Source organism: Vanessa cardui, chromosome 15 (assembly GCF_905220365.1).
Source record: "Vanessa cardui chromosome 15, ilVanCard2.1, whole genome shotgun sequence".
Classification (NCBI taxonomy): Eukaryota; Metazoa; Arthropoda; class Insecta; order Lepidoptera; family Nymphalidae; genus Vanessa; species Vanessa cardui.
In genome coordinates this window covers 452,478-470,139 of record NC_061137.1, presented here as the reverse complement: position 1 = coordinate 470,139, position 17,662 = coordinate 452,478, and the positions used below count along the sequence as shown (strand labels likewise).

General features: G+C 33.8%; 1 protein-coding gene across 3 annotated transcripts in view; it reads left to right on the top strand.

The window, feature by feature from the left end:
- The window catches only part of LOC124535524, a 113,818-nt gene that overhangs the window by 53,947 nt on the left and 42,209 nt on the right, over window positions 1-17,662 (top strand). For 2 of the 3 annotated variants that reach the window (XM_047111741.1, XM_047111740.1), the window contains exon 1: window positions 13,826-13,980. The exons of the other annotated variant lie outside the window; for it this stretch is intronic. Coding sequence is in view for 1 of the 2 variants with exons in the window: in XM_047111740.1 (XP_046967696.1) it covers window positions 13,956-13,980 (25 nt within the window). In the remaining variant the exon portion in view is untranslated. Of the gene's footprint in view, window positions 1-13,825; window positions 13,981-17,662 lie in introns of those variants that run through there. 3 annotated transcript variants of the gene reach the window in all.

Here is a 17,662-nt window from a genome sequence, read left to right as displayed (position 1 = left end):
CGACCGACGATAAATCAGCGGCAGGAGCAACTGCTTTACAAATTTTCTGAGGCACGGGAATGTCAATGACCTCTAGGTTTCTAATTAGGATTTTTGGATGGAGTGAATCAAAGACTTCATAATCTCTAATTTGAATCTATCAACTCGTAATTTGTAACTTCGGTCTTTGTCTCAATATCAGGTACTTTATTGAACGTGAGATATTTCTAATGAACATTGCGGGCGGTGACCACTCACCATCGGATGACCTATTTGTCTTTATCAAAATCAAAGTATACTTTATTCGAGTAAACTTTTGAATCGTCATTGTAAGTGAAGCTACCACCACCGGTTCCAAATTTCGAGAACCGGAACCATAGTAGTTCGTTTCTTACTATTTAAAATCAACAAAATGTCAGCAATATTTTTATTTGGTGGTTTTTACTTGGTGGTAGGGCTTTGTGCAAGCCCGTCTGGGTAGGTACCACACACTCACCAGTTATTCTACCGCCAAATAACAGTACACAGTTTTATTGTGTTCCGGTGTGAAGGGTGAGTGAGCCAGTGTAACTACAGGCACAAGAGACATAACATCTTAGTTCCCAAGGTTGGTGGCACATTGACGATAAGGAATAGTTAACATTTCTTACAGCTTCATTGTCTATGGGTGATGGTGACCACTTACCATCAGGTGGCCCATATCACCCACCAACCTATATCATAAAAAAAAATAATGTTAATAACAAATGTTATTATTATTATTTCATACATGCCTGTGCATCTATCTGTTCTACAACGAATGCTCTTAGTAACATCACTAATTAATGTTATTTCGGTTGTAAAGCACGATTCACATCGAATCGGAAGTAAGATTACGATCAATAAATTATACAAGGAAAACAGGAGGAGGAGGGGTTTATCGTGTATCCGAAATAGCTTTGATTGACGTCAAATAGCCATCTTATTATAGATATAGGTGTTGCATGAGATACGGAGTTAAAACATGTTGAGAGTCGTAACAAAATATCTACAATGGCAGTTCGAGTCAATTGGTCCCAAGTAGGAAATATTTGGGGCGCGTACTTATGCTGTTATACGAAGGCTTTTCCTTTTACTTTTCTTTTATTTAACCAGCGTCTTTCCGTTGGTAATTGACGGTTTTTGCTACATTCCTTCTAAAATGGATTTTTTTAACACATTCTGTGATATTTTCTGTCCCAACCAAGTATATTGATCGGCCGCTTAGTCACCGTTAAACCCGTTCTATAAGTAGAAAAAAAATTGTTGTTGATAGCATCTTGTGTGAGCTTACTTGGGTAACTGGCCATTTATTCTATTATATATTGCTATTTTCTTCCTCAAAGTCGAAATCTCTGTGAACAACAAGTGGTAAGGCTTTGTGCAGCCCAAACTTGGTCACTCTTACCACCGTCAAACAATAACGGTGTTCTGTGGTCTATCGTCAAATGGCCAATTTGTTCATCGGCCTTCCTAAAATAAAGTAAACTCGTTTTAAACGCAAATAAGATAATCTTATATTTATTTTTGAATCGTTAAATTCACGTAGAATATATTTATTATTAAAATAATAAATCCACATCCTACACAACAAAATACTTTTGAGAAGATTTATTAGTGGAGATTTTTCCATTCGACCGTTCAAATGTTTTATTAGATACTCTTAATAAACAGCTCTAGCTTATCAGATATAGATATTCTATTATCAGATATCAGATAGACATTAAAAACAATATTACTTAAATACGTTTATGTCTATTCGTGGTCAAGGTAATACTTATTGTAAATGATAATCTACGTTTCGGCAGAATAGAATGGAATCGTGCGATCTCAGACCGTGGGTGTTGTAAGCCGTCAATAAGAATATCTAAGAGGAATTAACAATAGCCTATCATCGGCCTCATCGGTCGGATAAATGTAAACAGGTCCATACAAAGTGTTCTACCTGGTGATCACTCGATATTATGTCGCCTGATGTGCTATTAGAGAGATCGAAATATAACAAATCGAAGTCAAAGTGTATGTTTACTACATACAATGACGTGGTCATGACTGTCAATAGCATTTCTATAATTCCCCAATTGTTTTAAAAGGATAAAGGCAACAATGAGGTCGTTTTTAGATGACTCCAAACTACACTTCCGTTTTTTATCGACGAAAGTGATGTTTAAGGTCCAGATTCGTAAATTTCAGAGATATTATAAATATGTTTATCTTCACGAACATCTAAATAAAGTTTCCGCTCAATATTACACTTTCCTGGTACAGTTACAGCGGCCGCTCCGTGACGTCCGACGTAGTATACTAACAGGCCGTCGTTAAACGAAATGAAAAACGATCATAAACTTTGAGCTTTTCCGATATTCGCGCCGTGTTTTGCAAACAAAAGTTTTACGTCGGTTTATTGTAATTTATAACTTGCAAATTGGAACTCTCTGCCTAAAATAACTCTTGAGTGGCTTCATTATTGCCGATATTAAATCAACCTCATTTAGATTTATATATTTAAAAATTGAATATCACGTGCACATATGACACAAGTGAAATTTATAACTGTATACTTCTATTTCTATTTCTTCCATATCTTTCTTCTCCCTCGTGTAACATCATATTACTCATTCGTATGATCAATTCACCGCCCAAAAAGTTTTGCTTCAAAAAAAAAACGTAAAGTAGATCAATTATTAAGTTATGTAAGCTTACCAATGATACTACGCATTAAGTAAGCCAAATATAATAACCATTATAATCAATATTATGAGTAAGTTTATGTGTACATAATTGACGTCGGTTTATTTACTTCATAATATATATTTTTTATCCAACAACCGCCATTAAAATCCTATTAATAACATCCGTTGTTGCGAGATGTCAACTTACACCTCTCGATCGAAGCGTATCACATGAAACTTCGTAAGAATAGCATAATATTTTTTAAAAAAAAAACTGTGTAATTATATCGTTTTCCTGTTAAAATATCTCACCCGAGTAATCTAATTGAAATATAGACTTACAAGAACTTGAAGTAATTCTACAAGTCGGTGTAAAGTTATAAAAACTTCTTGCTACGACTAAGTTATTAGTTGATTCATAAATAGCTCTGTTTATTTTTTGCGGAGCAACAACTGGCAAGCGCCATGCCAAGTGACGTCAGCAATCAGCCGCGGTCAATCATCTGATGTTTAACTGTTATGAAATGAAAATTGCCTAGCGTTTATGTTCCAGCTCATTCCCTACTCGGCCTTTTTTGTCGTGTTGAAAAAAAACGCACCTATGCTTGTATAAATTTATTATAAACTATTAGATTTATGTTAAAATTAATTTGCGTCTAGAGAAGTAATCATTTTATGTAATGGAATAAAGAAGACCGCATATTATTTGTGCCAAACTGACTTAAAAATATCGGCAAAGTTTTTTAAATATGGATGTGAAATAAAAGTAAATTTACAAAGTTATGGAAATAAAATATATTAGAAAATCGCATTAAAAACGTAGATCTAAAGTTTGAGTAGCAATCAGTTCTCGATATTCGTGATCAGCCAACTGCCTCTTATGTCTCCTAATTTTTCAAACTATGTCGGTTAATTTTTAACTCTGGTTCTTCTCCATATAGTCTGCTTTCTGATTTTATCATTCGCAAATAAATACTGTTCAATCCAAAGAACGCTGAGGGACTATCCACGTTTATGTTTATTGACTCAAACGTATAACAAATATTCCAATTAAAGCATATTATTGATAGAGTCGAGAAGAGTATGGACGATACCAATTGTAAGTTGGCTGCCGGCCACGCGTGGGTGTCGAGTGATACGAATTATCGGGAATACCGGATTCTACTCCGGCCGTAACGGTCCGACGATTTATATACGAGATTTATATATAGTGTAAACATTAGCGTCGTCTCTTCTACTCCACAAGACGTTATGATGTTGAATAAATATAGATACATACATACATGCTGCCAAGTAACACGCTGGTGCCCAATGAGGAAATCTGGCTGAAGACCTGACTATAGATTTTGAATGAAAATGGATATATGTATGTATACTAAAATAGAGGATTAAAGTTGAAACACCATCGTTTTGTAATCAAGAGATGCATTATTATATTTTTTTGTGAGACCTAGTTTTGTTTAGTTGGGATTTTTGGTCCATGACACTTTCCATCCAATCCAAAAGGCCCGTTAAAAACCCATTTAAATCAGTAGCAAGAAAAAATGTGTCACAACAACCGAAAACTACCCGTTATGGCAAAGCCGTGACGAAATGGAATTCCGAGCGTTCATATACTGAAACGATTGTGACGACTTCGGTTATTAGGCATGTCTAATAATTGAATATAATTTGAATTATTGAACAAATAATATTTTTTATGCCATTGGTTAGTGGACGAGCAAATGAGTGATCACCACCGCCCAACCAACATTAACTATTCCTTTCATGGCCAATGCGCCACTAACATTGGAAAATAAGATGTTATGTCCCCTGTGACTGTAGTTATACTGGCTCACTCACCCTTCAACCCGGAACACAACAATACCAAATATTATTATTTGGCGGTAGAATATCTAATGAATGTGTGGTACCTACCCAGACGACCTTGTATAAAGCCCTACCACTAAGTGATTTGAAAATAATTATTCTTTTTAGGAATGGCAGACGACCAAATAGGCTATCTGATGGTATAACGTCATCACCGCCCACAGACATTGGCCCTGAACTAAACAAACCATTCTTTACAATGACAATGCGCTGCTAAATATGAGAACGAATGTAGTTCCTTGTGCCATTTATAGCAAATTACTGGCTCACTATCATCACCTGTTATTATTTCCAAGGTCAAACCTTGCAAATAATGTAATGGTCCATTCGATTGTTTGAGGTGAAATTATTATTTACATGTACTTGATATCGTATTTTGTTCAATTCGATTAAAAATGTATTGTAAGTTTGTTTTTTATATATTTTCCACAATTATTGGAAAAACATGTTTACAAAATATATACAAATGTTTCCCAAAATACCAAATTCTTGGTATAGTTTTTAGCTGTTACATAAAAGTTAATTCTTCGGTTACACGTGTATCGCAAATGTTATTTTTTTTTCTCTAAATTCAAGGTCGCCAGTACACATGCGAAACTAATTACACAGCGGATCGATAGAGCCGCGTCACTGATAAAAAATACAACATAAATAGAGTAACTAAAACGGTTTTAAATTGCAAATTGTGAGCGCATGTCGGACGAGCGATGAATGAAATAATAATAAACGAAGCTGTCATATTATTTGAATATCTTAACTGTCTGTGTTTGATGTCAAATGATTTTTTTTTTATCTGATTGCGACACAGATTTGATGACTACCATAGACTTTGGCATCATCAGACATTTTAGTCGTTCTTTCATAACTACCAAACTAGGAACTGACATTTTATGTTTTTACATTTTGTAACATTACTTCAATAACATATTAATCCGAACACAACACTACTGGGTTTTGCGGTTCGTATGTAAAATATGTGATAAGCCGGTCTGAGTGGTACCTACTTTTACCTGCTTGCAGTCGTTATTGTCCTACCATTCAGTAAATGATGGCTTAGTCCTCAAATGCCAGTAACCAAACGGGTACCTATTTCGCTGTCTCACTTCTACTTGGAATGATCGAAAAAACCCGAATCAATTAAATATTGAGTCCATTCTTTTTCTAGATCAAATATACCGAAACAAATGAAATAGTACGCGAAGGAAATTACCGGAACAAATCCGATTTGATTGTCTTAACCGTGAATTCTGAGACGGAGAGTAATTGACATGCATTGGCAATGAACTTGCGTATCCTGATGCCAATTCGATGTACATGTGTGTAGTTAAAATAATATTACTGTTTGTATGTTAGCTGGATACGATGCTCCAGATCCTATGGTTCTTGGGCGTAGGCAATGGCCGGCAATACGTAATTGGGTTCTTAGTCGAGAATTCCCAGATCATTATATAGCTTCGGAAAGGACGTAAACCCATGGTCCTCTAACCCATCATGTCGGATTCCCGTTATGTCATAAGTATTTTGTGTAAATTCTGTTGGTGAACAAACGTATTGTCCGTCGATCATTACGTCTGATTGATAAATATATAATAAGAATATGCGATATGAAATTTAACTAAAAACATTTATTTTATCTTAATTTCATTGTTATTATAACCAAGTATCTGTGATACATGTGAATAAAAAATAATTTAATGTGTTTTGGTATTTCAATTTTGTGGCATGCGTTATCATAATCTTTTACTTTAGAGGAAGATATATCGTCAAATATTATTTAATTACTTTAACATTTTATTAAACAATATTAATTAAATTACATAACCTATAAAAATGATTACATTTGTCTTAAAATAACACAAACTACAGGATAAATGTTAACACATACAACATGCAATATTCCACTAAATTGCAACGATTTGACGCAAGAAGGTTTTCTTCACCCCAGGCGTAAATTATGTCTATTATGTATGGCCAAATTCTTTGTGATGGTAAAAAAATGCTTACACATAAAAATACAGATCTTATCATCTCAGAATAATCCAAAGCACATGAAACGAAAACATGTAAGTGATATTGATAACACGTTGTGCGTACGAGGGAGATACGAAGCGCACGGCGCACGCGCAAACGCAAGCGTAATGTTTACTATTTGTCGTGATGCACGCGGCCTGAATGTGTTCCTGCTATATACAATGTACACTATTGTATATATATTGTATGTTATATCTTTTCACGAGTCTGAGAAACTTCTTTTATCAGTTAACTTGTAGTTTTTATGGTTGAAGAATTTATTGCTTTTTGTTTATGTTATATTTATTTATTTCTTAAATGACAATTTAGCTCGGCAAGGTAAATATAAAATACGTATATTATTTTATTTTATAACTTTTATTTCTTAATATAAGAATGTCATAAATTGAAAATTATATGTAATATACAATTGTCTTTCAGTTTTCCATACTGCTAAGGGTTTGTCTTAAATTTTAAAATCGGACGCCTGCCTGATTCTAACCCTCCTTGGGAATGCTATCGGGGTACCCGCCACCTTGCGTTAAACCCAAAGTGCGTATGATATACACTGGTCCTTAATATATACTATTTGTCGCCTTTTACGACACCCACGGGTAAAGTTGGGGAGGTCCTATTCTAACCCACACGGACCGCACGGCACAAATTGGTTTGAGACATGTTTTTCTGTAAAACAGATTAAAATCTATTGCGAGTTTTAGAAGAAGTAAGCGAAGATACAGAGACAGGAAGAGATTCTCTTTAGTACTCTTTATACATATATAAGTTGCTACTTAGTTTTGGTAATTTTAGAAAAAAGATTTGTCAACATTGAGTAATACGTCTACGATTAATTATGATGGCCGTATATTTTATTCCTATCGAAATGAAACTGTAGGTAGGATCGTTAGGGCACTGTTTTTGTGACACGTAATTATACTAATTGGCCTACTTGCCCTTTAATTTACTACACCTATTAATACACTAATTAGCAATTATGTTTCGGGCTATTCGCATTGATAGGAAAAATAAGTGGCCATTTTTATTAAGAATGACACCGCCACCATCGCATTAATTGCCAATTTTAAGAAAGTCAGTTTGGTTGATTTTTTTATGTTATCTTTGGACTCCGTATTTTTTTAAATAATATATTTAAGAGGACGGAAGCAGCCCAACTGATGGTAAGTCTCTTAAAACGCCAATGTGCCACCAATCTTGGAATTTGCGATGTTATATTTCTTGTCACCGTTTAAACAGAAACATATGAATAATGTTTCACTATTTTGCGGTAGAATATTTGACTATGAACCAACCTCGATGGGTTATACGTAGCCCTACTACCAAGTGAACTTAGTAATGTCTTTATTCCAACCTGCCCTATTTTTTCTTTTTTTTAATTAATAACTGCATTCAATATTCGTCGCGAGTCAATTCATACTCTTTAAGTATACATTTATTTGGGACCAAACGGAGAGAAGTAGTTGAATAATTTGCTTTTGTAGAGTGTATGTGTACCATATTATGTGTATATATTGTTTGTCCCTCATGAATCATTTACTGAGATAACCTTTCAGACACCTGGTACAATGGTTTCAGCTGGATATCTCGTGATCTTTGCAACTATGTTTCTGCTTTTCAAACGCCTTTGTTTAGGAACACGTTTTCTCTAACATGTGCGCTATTCAAGTGATTTGACTTGACTTCTATACAATACCGCATTATTTAAATATATTTGCTTCAATAACAATGGCTACATACTTGAATTTATTAGAAGTATTATGAAACGTATATTTCAAAGAATACTGTGGCGTTTTTCTTCAGTCGACTAAAGTCCTTGTATTTTAAATAAATTTTTTCATACCTTTGAATGATAGATATGAAAAATTTACCATAAGTTTTTGAAAGTTTATACATTAATCATGGTTATTTGGTTTACCGTTTTTTGGTCAAGCTTCGTTCTAGGAAACGCGTTACACCTTTTTCCCCACGTAGGGTTTATTGGGACTTGCCGGTGCCCAAGATCGCTACAAAACACCGGAATACCCATTAAAAAACCAGCGGTACCTTCTCCGGTACATCGGCGGGCGCGACAGAAGTGTTTTCGCATGCTACCGTGACGAGACTCCAAGGCCCTAGAGGAGACATGCCTTAGACAACTCTCTTTCATTTGGAATTTATCTTCCAATCTTTATACTGATGCCAAGTATAAATACCTCGGCGTCAGCATTTATTTATCCTCTCACATTAAACTTAAAAACAAGATAAACCTAACATTCAAATCTGTCTTATTTGAACTTTTCTTACACGCAGCCTTAAAAGTTCTTGGCTTACGATAATTTCGTTCTATCAACCTATTACGCTAGTAGGATAATATGGTAGTATATAATGTTACGTTAATTATAATTCAACATATTATATTTCTGAAATTGATTAGGTCATGTATTAATTATAACAATTACAAATGGATAAACTCGTACTGCACTATAAACAAACAATTATTTCCTCATAGTCATAACTTATTGCAGGAATAATACTGGGTCGAGGGTCGAACCCTTATCGGTGAGGTCAGCGAGACGGGTAGTGGTCACATGACCACCTTCACATTGCTTTTGAATATGACATAAACATGAAAACAGTTTTACATCCTAAAATATAAACCGTTCACGAATAGACATTTATAGTTTTCGTTCTGTAGTTGAAAACAGATTCTCTTCACTTTGATTGTATTCATTCGCTTGAAGTATTTCAAAAGGTTTGATTTATTCTTTAATATTTTTTAAGTATTTTTAACAAGCAGATGTTTCAGTTTCGAATTTGAAAACCATATTTGGACATACAACAACATAACCAACATATTTGGGGCGCCCAGCAGTGGAATATTCACTGGACATGCTTCTTGAGTTTTACCACCCCAGAATAAAACATTTTTTATCGCAGAACACAATAAATCTATCGAACGCCGGCGGTGTTATTTCTTGCGACCTTGCCCTTTAAGTCTCTCGAGTATATGAGTATACTTGTCTGTTGGTATCTTTAACAATGCAAGTTATTGCTTTGGCAACTTGTAAATGTAATAATTTCCAGTTAAGTTACAAATCACGAGACTCGATCAAGTGACTTGGATCGATATTTTTGACGAATAAATGAAAATATTACTTAATCAAGGAATCTCTAATAGCCAAGAAAAAGAAACTCGGAAAACAGACTGTTAAAACAGTTATTTATAAAATTATATTAATCAAATAACAATTCAATTACGTAATGATTTTCCAATAAATTCAGCCCTTTTTCTTTATTGACATCTAAGCATACGTTTATAAAGCGTATATAACAAGATAATACAGTATAGTACGAGACTTATTCAAGCTTACAGCTAATTTTTTTCGCTTATTGAGTCAAAAGTCAGGCTGCCGTTGAGGCTCACTAGATTTAATAAATATTTTTCCATTTAATTATTATGTCTTAGTAATACATTCTATTACAACTACATTTTTATACATATACATTACTTACTTACTTACATTACTTAGTAACTTATATTAATTACTTGCATTACTGAGTAATTACAGTACACGTTTTATGAGAAAAATATTCGAAATATATCAGTTAAGAACTGGTAAGCATTTATTGCATTATGAAATTAATGTTTTAAAAAATATATTGAAAATCATTTCCAACACATGTTAGCATAGAAAATTATTGAAATAGCAACATAATCGTTATTGGCAATTCGAGAAAACATACCAATTTGTATGTATTTGCACGTTTCGGACATTTTATTTTACTCTAATTTCCAATTATTATTTATTGAAAACATTAAAACCTGTCAGAGAATCGGTTGACCTGTCTGTTTATACATATACATATCATGTATGATATTGTTTATTACACTTTTTTTTCTTTGTCTTATGCTTCCAAATTTATTTAGAATGATACAGGATCGTTGAACCACATATTTGTTAGGGTAGTTTGACAATACAATATAAAAATAAAATAAAATTTTGCAGATTTATGAGAGATACTGATAGTCGACGGGAAACATACATGTACGTCAATGAACTAAACCTGCAAGCTTTTGATAAATTAGTTCTACTATTAAAGCGTCTTTATCTTTTACGATATATTGAAAATTAGAATGTCTGTAGTAGTACTTATTTATACCTTTCTCTATAGACGTTTGGTCTCGTTTATTATCAGTCCTATTATGAATATATCTATAAAGTACAGCAGTGAATTTTGTACACCACGCTAACTCTACGATTAAGCCGATAGATTATAAGTTACAATGTTCTTTTTGTACTTCTGTGGCGGTTGTTATGAGGCGACTTATTATCCGCGCATTAAATAGCCATTATAATTATCTTATAGCACAAAGTATGACATCATACGTAATTAGTAATTTACTAGAAACCTAAAGTCTATTAAACATATACATACTTATACTTGCTTTTTACAAATCTTTGACTGTTCCTGGACCTACCGTACTCTGTATATATAAAGCAATATTGTCCGTGATATACCGGATGTTATTTCATATAATATACGGATTTATATGACATATATTGACAAGAACATGTGTTTCCAGGTGAAGATTAAAAGATTGTTTAAAATATATCGTTTTACTAATTAGCATAATATTAACAAATGTTCGATCGTAACGATGATTTTACCATGATTATTAAAACAACATTCGTTCCTATAAGTCTTAAAAGGCGGAAGTCCAAGTCATCAATATATTTGCATATTTACAAGAGACCAAACGCTCGAGCGATCCGTACCGAGAGTGGACTCCGCCAACATCATACTCCGTTGATGTGTATCTTACTTGATCAACCATTAAAAAGCACTACCGTCGTGTTCATATCATGAGCCGGTGTGCTTACAGACAAAAGGTTTTCTTAGTTCCCAAATGTTAGGCGTCATGTAATGAAACTTCAGCTCCGTATTCTATTAGCGCTGTAGTATTTACTGTAATAAATAAAAATTGTTGAAACACTTATTTAATATTTTGTGATATATATCAAAGACAAACATTATCAAACAGATCATCTACAGGGTAACTTTGTCCGGCCAAGTGCTGCCATAATATGTAAAACATTGTTGGTTCAGTCAGGTGGTGCGGTCAGATACCGCAGGAGTTTGATTTTATAAACGATATATCGTACGTTGATAGCACTATGCCTTTTTACAAATGAAGTCTATGAATGACTTAACAACTCAGCCAAACCTTTTATTATACTTCGATATGCGTCATGAAAAGTTAATTAGGTTTACGATGGCCTATATAGCCTTCTAAAATAAACTTGCGAATTTTAGAAGGTCATATAGGTATGTAAGGGGAAATTTTAAGTGTATTTGACTTTTTAGTTTCAAATGAAATCATGTATTAATAATTAATGACACGTCATTCGTTTAAAACAAGAACATTTCTGGGAAACGGGATCATCGTCCACTGCGATATCTGTCGTTGGTGCGGTTTTCTGTTTCAAAGTAATTTTATCGTATTCTGAGATTTATTTGAGGAAACAAAATTCGTAAAGAACATTTTACTTGCACTCGTAAAAAAAAGAAACAATGTTAAAAATTAGGTTTAGATTTTTTACTTTAATTACTAGTCAACAACAACAACAACAACAGCCTGTAAATTCCCACGGCTGGGCTAAAGGCCTCCTCTCCTTTTTGAGGAGAAGGTTTGGAACATATTCCACCACGCTGGTGGAATAATTACTAGTAAGATTAGTATATCCATTTTCAGCTGATTTCCTCCCAGACAGAAGAATACCTTTAATTTTTTTAATCCAGTAATATTTTGTACAATAGAATAAATACGCGTTATGTCAGCAAAGTTTCATATCTGACGAATTAATTTATTTTTCTAAATTAGTTTGTCTTCCAAAAGCAAACTCGTGCCCTTTTTATTTTCTCGCATTGAAACCTTCAGAAAGGTACCCAGATCTGGAATTCCGGGCTATATGGCAGGACCGCCAGGGTACGTGCATACTTCCGACAGTTGATAGTTTAATGGCACGTGTCATATCTTGAACGTACTATGTTTTTAGATATATGTTTTTTATTTTATATTGCTTATGATTAATCTCAAGTCTACTTCTATACTTATATTATAAGTCTGAAAGTAACTCTGTCTGCCTGTCTGCCTGTCGCTCTTTCTCTACCAAACCACTGAACCGAATTTTATGAATTTTCGTATGGAGTAAGCTTAAGCTTCAACAAGAGACATAGGCTCCTTTTTTGCTTAACATGTGACAATAAACCCCTTAAACGCCAACAAAGCCGCGGGCGACTAATAGTATCTTATAAAATCAATTTTCGTGAATAGCCTTTTGTACAATAACGATATTGTTAACAGCGATGAAAGCTCTGAATGAATGTTAATTTTCCTCTCGAATTATCTCATTTCGTAATGAGTTCCTTTTGTATTTCATTTCTAATCCGTAACATAATGTGGATATGTTCATTGACCTGTTAAATAATTAGATTCGAATTCGATTTCCTACTAAATAAAATTATTTGATTATTGTAAAGAATGTTTTTGCAATCAATAACAAAATGTAAAATAGCTACACCGTCATACAACAACCAAGAAAAATGAGCTATATAATTAAACTGCCTCAATCCAGTAGAATAACTAATCAATGAATCAGCTTCCACAAAATATGACTATCAGATAGTTTAGGTTTAAGTGACTAATATAATTATAATTCAGTTGTATCACAATATAATGACGATATAAAATAGACAAGAGAATCATGCTATTGACGCGTACGTTACACGTATTTTATTAACCATCTTAATAAATATATTCTTGGGAGAGCCGAGATGGCCCAGTGGTTAAAATGCGTGCGTATTTGCGGGTTCAAACACGATACATATTCATGTGCTTAATTTGTGTATATAATCCTCTCGTGGTCGGCGGTGAAGGAAAACATCGTAAGGAAGCTGCCATCTTCCAAACCTTCTCCTCATAGAGAGAGAAGGCCTTAGCCCAGCAGTGAAAAATTTACAGGCAGTTGTTGTTGTTGTTGTTGTTCGGGACGCTATCTACGTTAAACTCTGTGCAGATCCCACCTTAACGTTCCTGACAATCAGCATACGTTCAGGACATTTTAGCAGTTTTTTTATAAACAGTAACGATGGAGACCCAACACTGAACCAATAAATACGATTTATTAAATCCCAGTTGCAATGTAGACCGAGGTCGCGTGTCTGCTCAAGGTGATAGTTCACTCCGACTCAGGCTGACATTTAATAGTTACCAATGCACTCACGTGTGCAGACACTCGCAGGTGGATATGAATTATTTGTTTCGCGAAAAGATACTTTTTACTGCATTAATTAAATACTTGTGTGACACTTGTGCTAGCAACGTGTGTCGATTATTTTATTAAAACAATGATAGATATGGGTAAATACATAGGTAAGCAAAGCTCATGTATTATTTATTTGATTCTTAACGACACAAAAAAGTATAAATTGTACTAAAAATGGGCTGCATGCTATAGGCCAGTCTCTAACAACCAGTCCTAGGAACCTCTGGAAGGAACGTTCTTCGCCGTTTTACTTTTGACTAGGTTCTTGTTATGGTAGTAAATAAAGATAAGGGTTTCCGTCCCAAAAATATTATAGTTGCAAGTGACAATTTAGCGGTAAGTATTATATCCCTCGGTGATTCCGAGGGATATAATATGCAATTTGTCCCTATTACGTCATGTTATCATACCATCTTATGATTAACATTTTATAAAGTATGAAATCTCGTCCTTATCTGGGTGGAGTCCAATTAGAAAAACCAACGCGACTGAAAATCGGTCAAGATGAGATAATTGTGGTGTTGGTCTTTTTGATAAGAAAAGCGTTGAGATGGGGTCACTTTGAACAGTTATAAAAACCTTGTTAATATTTAAACTGTTTCAAAAGGCATTATCAAAATTGATTCCAAACAAAAAGCTATTGAGAAATGCATCAGCATCTTCAATTTACAGAATTCAGGACTTCATTTTTTTAAAACTGAAATTAGTGTGACTGTCTCCAGGTACGAGGCGATAAAGCAATGACGTTTCAATATATCGTGCACATGGCTATGTTTAAATAAAATATTTAAAGAGTAACATCACGCTATCATAAGTTCAGAAACGTTGTCTGCGCACGAAATGTCATGGCTGATGGCTCCCATTGTATTCGGTAGTCAATACAGGCTGCCTATCAGGTCGACGAAGACTTCAAATGTCAAGATTTAACTTGACGATAGTTTATCACTTATATAAATCTTATCTTTGATGGGTTTTTTACCAAACCACTACTATTTAAATATTTGACTGACTTGTGGTTCAAGCGGCTAGCTTATATTGCCGCCGATATTCAAACCCCAGGACTAGAGTAGTTTTTCTGTTGAAACATACCTACACATTACAGTAAAAACCCAAAATTAAAGATATGGAAATTGAAAATTTAAATGGGAAAACAGTAACTTGCTGTTTCATCTCAGAAGAATCTACATGCGAACTGGCGATAGCTTTTCAGATTATACAATTCTGTAAAATGTCGCTTCAAAAGTGCCTGTATAAGTATTGCATAAAGTACATTTAAATTTTCATTTTGACAGTGTTTACACTACTCGAGAAGAACGTTATGTTGGTCCTCCGCTTGAAATATTTTCGATCGTATCGAATAAAGAGATAATGACCTATCAGTCTAGGATAGTGGACCTTTTAAAGGATGAAAAAATATTTCAAATAACGGCGCTGAGATTGAGGAGTTTACTTCTCACAGACACAAAACTCATACAAATCACGCAGGCTATATAACATGACTGTAGGGATAGGTTACTTGTTACTGTATCGGAGCGTACGTTCGACATCGTTCAAATTTACTTTAGGTATGAGCATATGACTGATTTATTACACCTTTATGACGTCATCAGAAATCAATACCCCCAGCGGTGCCTTATACTAGGTATAAAACCATTATAATACACAGCGAATTCTGTTTGAACATAAACGATATTTAATTACCGTATTTTTATATTAAGCTTCCCACTTGATACGAATATTACAATCGATAAACTGTATGAGTACCTGCGTATCTTATTTTTCTATCGGCCTGTATACATGGATACGTTTTCATAGAATTCAGCTATTTTCTTACGGTAAAAATATTTACATAAGAGCAATATTCAGCATAGTTGCGTTCCGTTTTAAAGGGTGAGTATGCTAGTGTCACTTAAGTCACAAAAGACATAAATAACATCTTAGTGTCTCAAGATGGCGGCACATTGGTGGTGTAAATAATATTTTATGGCGAAATCACAGCGCCATTGTCTTTGGGCAGAAATAACTACTTCCCATCAGATGGTATATTTTACGCCAGCCTGCAAACTTAAAAATTGTGTTTAAGTGATTAAAAGAGCTTGAAAATCTTAATAATACTCTAATTCAAAATCAAAATAAACTTTATTCAAGTCGGTTTTTACAAGCACTTTTGAATCGTCATTTTACAATTACATAAGTGTAGCTACCACTGGTTCGGAAAGTAGATTTTGCCTAGAAGAACCGACAAGAAACTCAGTAGTTATACTTTTCAACGTATATTGTTGTGTAATAAGACAACTTATTTAAAAAAGTACAATAGTCTGTTTGTACGCGATGTTATCGTTGTGTGAACCTCCACGGTTACACTGAAAGGCCTAAGTTCAGCGCGTTGTTCCAGTTCGTGACGGCTTATGCTTAGGAGCCATCGTCACGAGAACCGCTACACGAAATGTCACGGTTGCTAACATTAAACTCTGCCATGTAATGTGCTTGTCTGCTTTTATTGCTATAGACATAATAGAACTTACGTTTTTGTAAAAATTATATAATATATATTTTTAGAACCAGACGTGTAGTTACTAAAAGAAAAAAAAAACAAATAGGCTAACCTCTACAACAATGACGTTTAAATTATAATATCAATCTATCTATCATAAAAGAAAAACATTTAGTCTACAAACAAATAATAATCAATAATCACATTATACATCGGTATAATGTTATTATATAATGGCGATCTAATGTGTCAGCCGCAAAACTCCTTCCTTTTTTAATGGGAATTTGAATTGCGACGGAGATGTTGCTTTTTCATTCCAAAAATATATTTGATAAATTTATTTATAAAAAATATTTATTTATAGTGGAGGAGTGCAATGGGTTTGAATTTTCAGATTAAGTTTTATTTTGTAACTTGAATTTCGAATTCGAAAGCTACGTTAAAAAAAATGTTATAAAAATAAGCTTTTCTATGAAGGGTTTGCTTATGTAACATTTCAGTTTCTTTCTATTTGTGGCATAAAACGATATTTTTAAAATGTTTGGTATTTATGGATATAGTTAGATATACAATTGTGTGTTTTGTGTATGTATTTCCATGATTTTATCAAACATGTCAAGATCGTCGCTGAAGTTGTAACTAGTTCAACCACATTACGATTCAGGGTTAGACTAAAAAAATAACGTTCCTCAGTTAGGGCTTTTATTCCTGTTTATACTTATATTTGTACATAACGAAAGGCAGGCTGTATATACCAACTACCCTTAACATTCCCAGTGTACCTCTTCAAATAGAGATAAATAATGCTTTGGGGAGTAATGACATATTGATTTGATTTGTTATGACCTAAACCATTTTGAGTTTTATTAAAGTATTGTTGAATACTATGGCTTTTGACAGCTTTTATTTCAGCACAAACTATAAGGATGTGATGATAAAAACATTATTTTTATATGATTAAGTACATTTATTAATCATATCTTAAGTTTGTAGTAACTGCTTATTACTTTAAATATAATCTCAATCTCAGATTCAAAATCAAGAGGTATATGGAGTGTGTGGAACATTACTGCAAAGCAACAGAAGCGAATACAAAATCAATCAGACGCATCGATTCGTAATAGCGGGATTTTTTATTCGCTTTTGATTTGTATTTGCTGTTGTGACTATTAGGTTCCGATCTATCTGTCTTTTGTTTTATTATCTGAGATCTCGGAAAGGATTTTTTGTCAGAACATGTAAGTTGTTGAACTGGGAAACATGCAACAACCCTCACCAAACATGCCTGTCTCTGG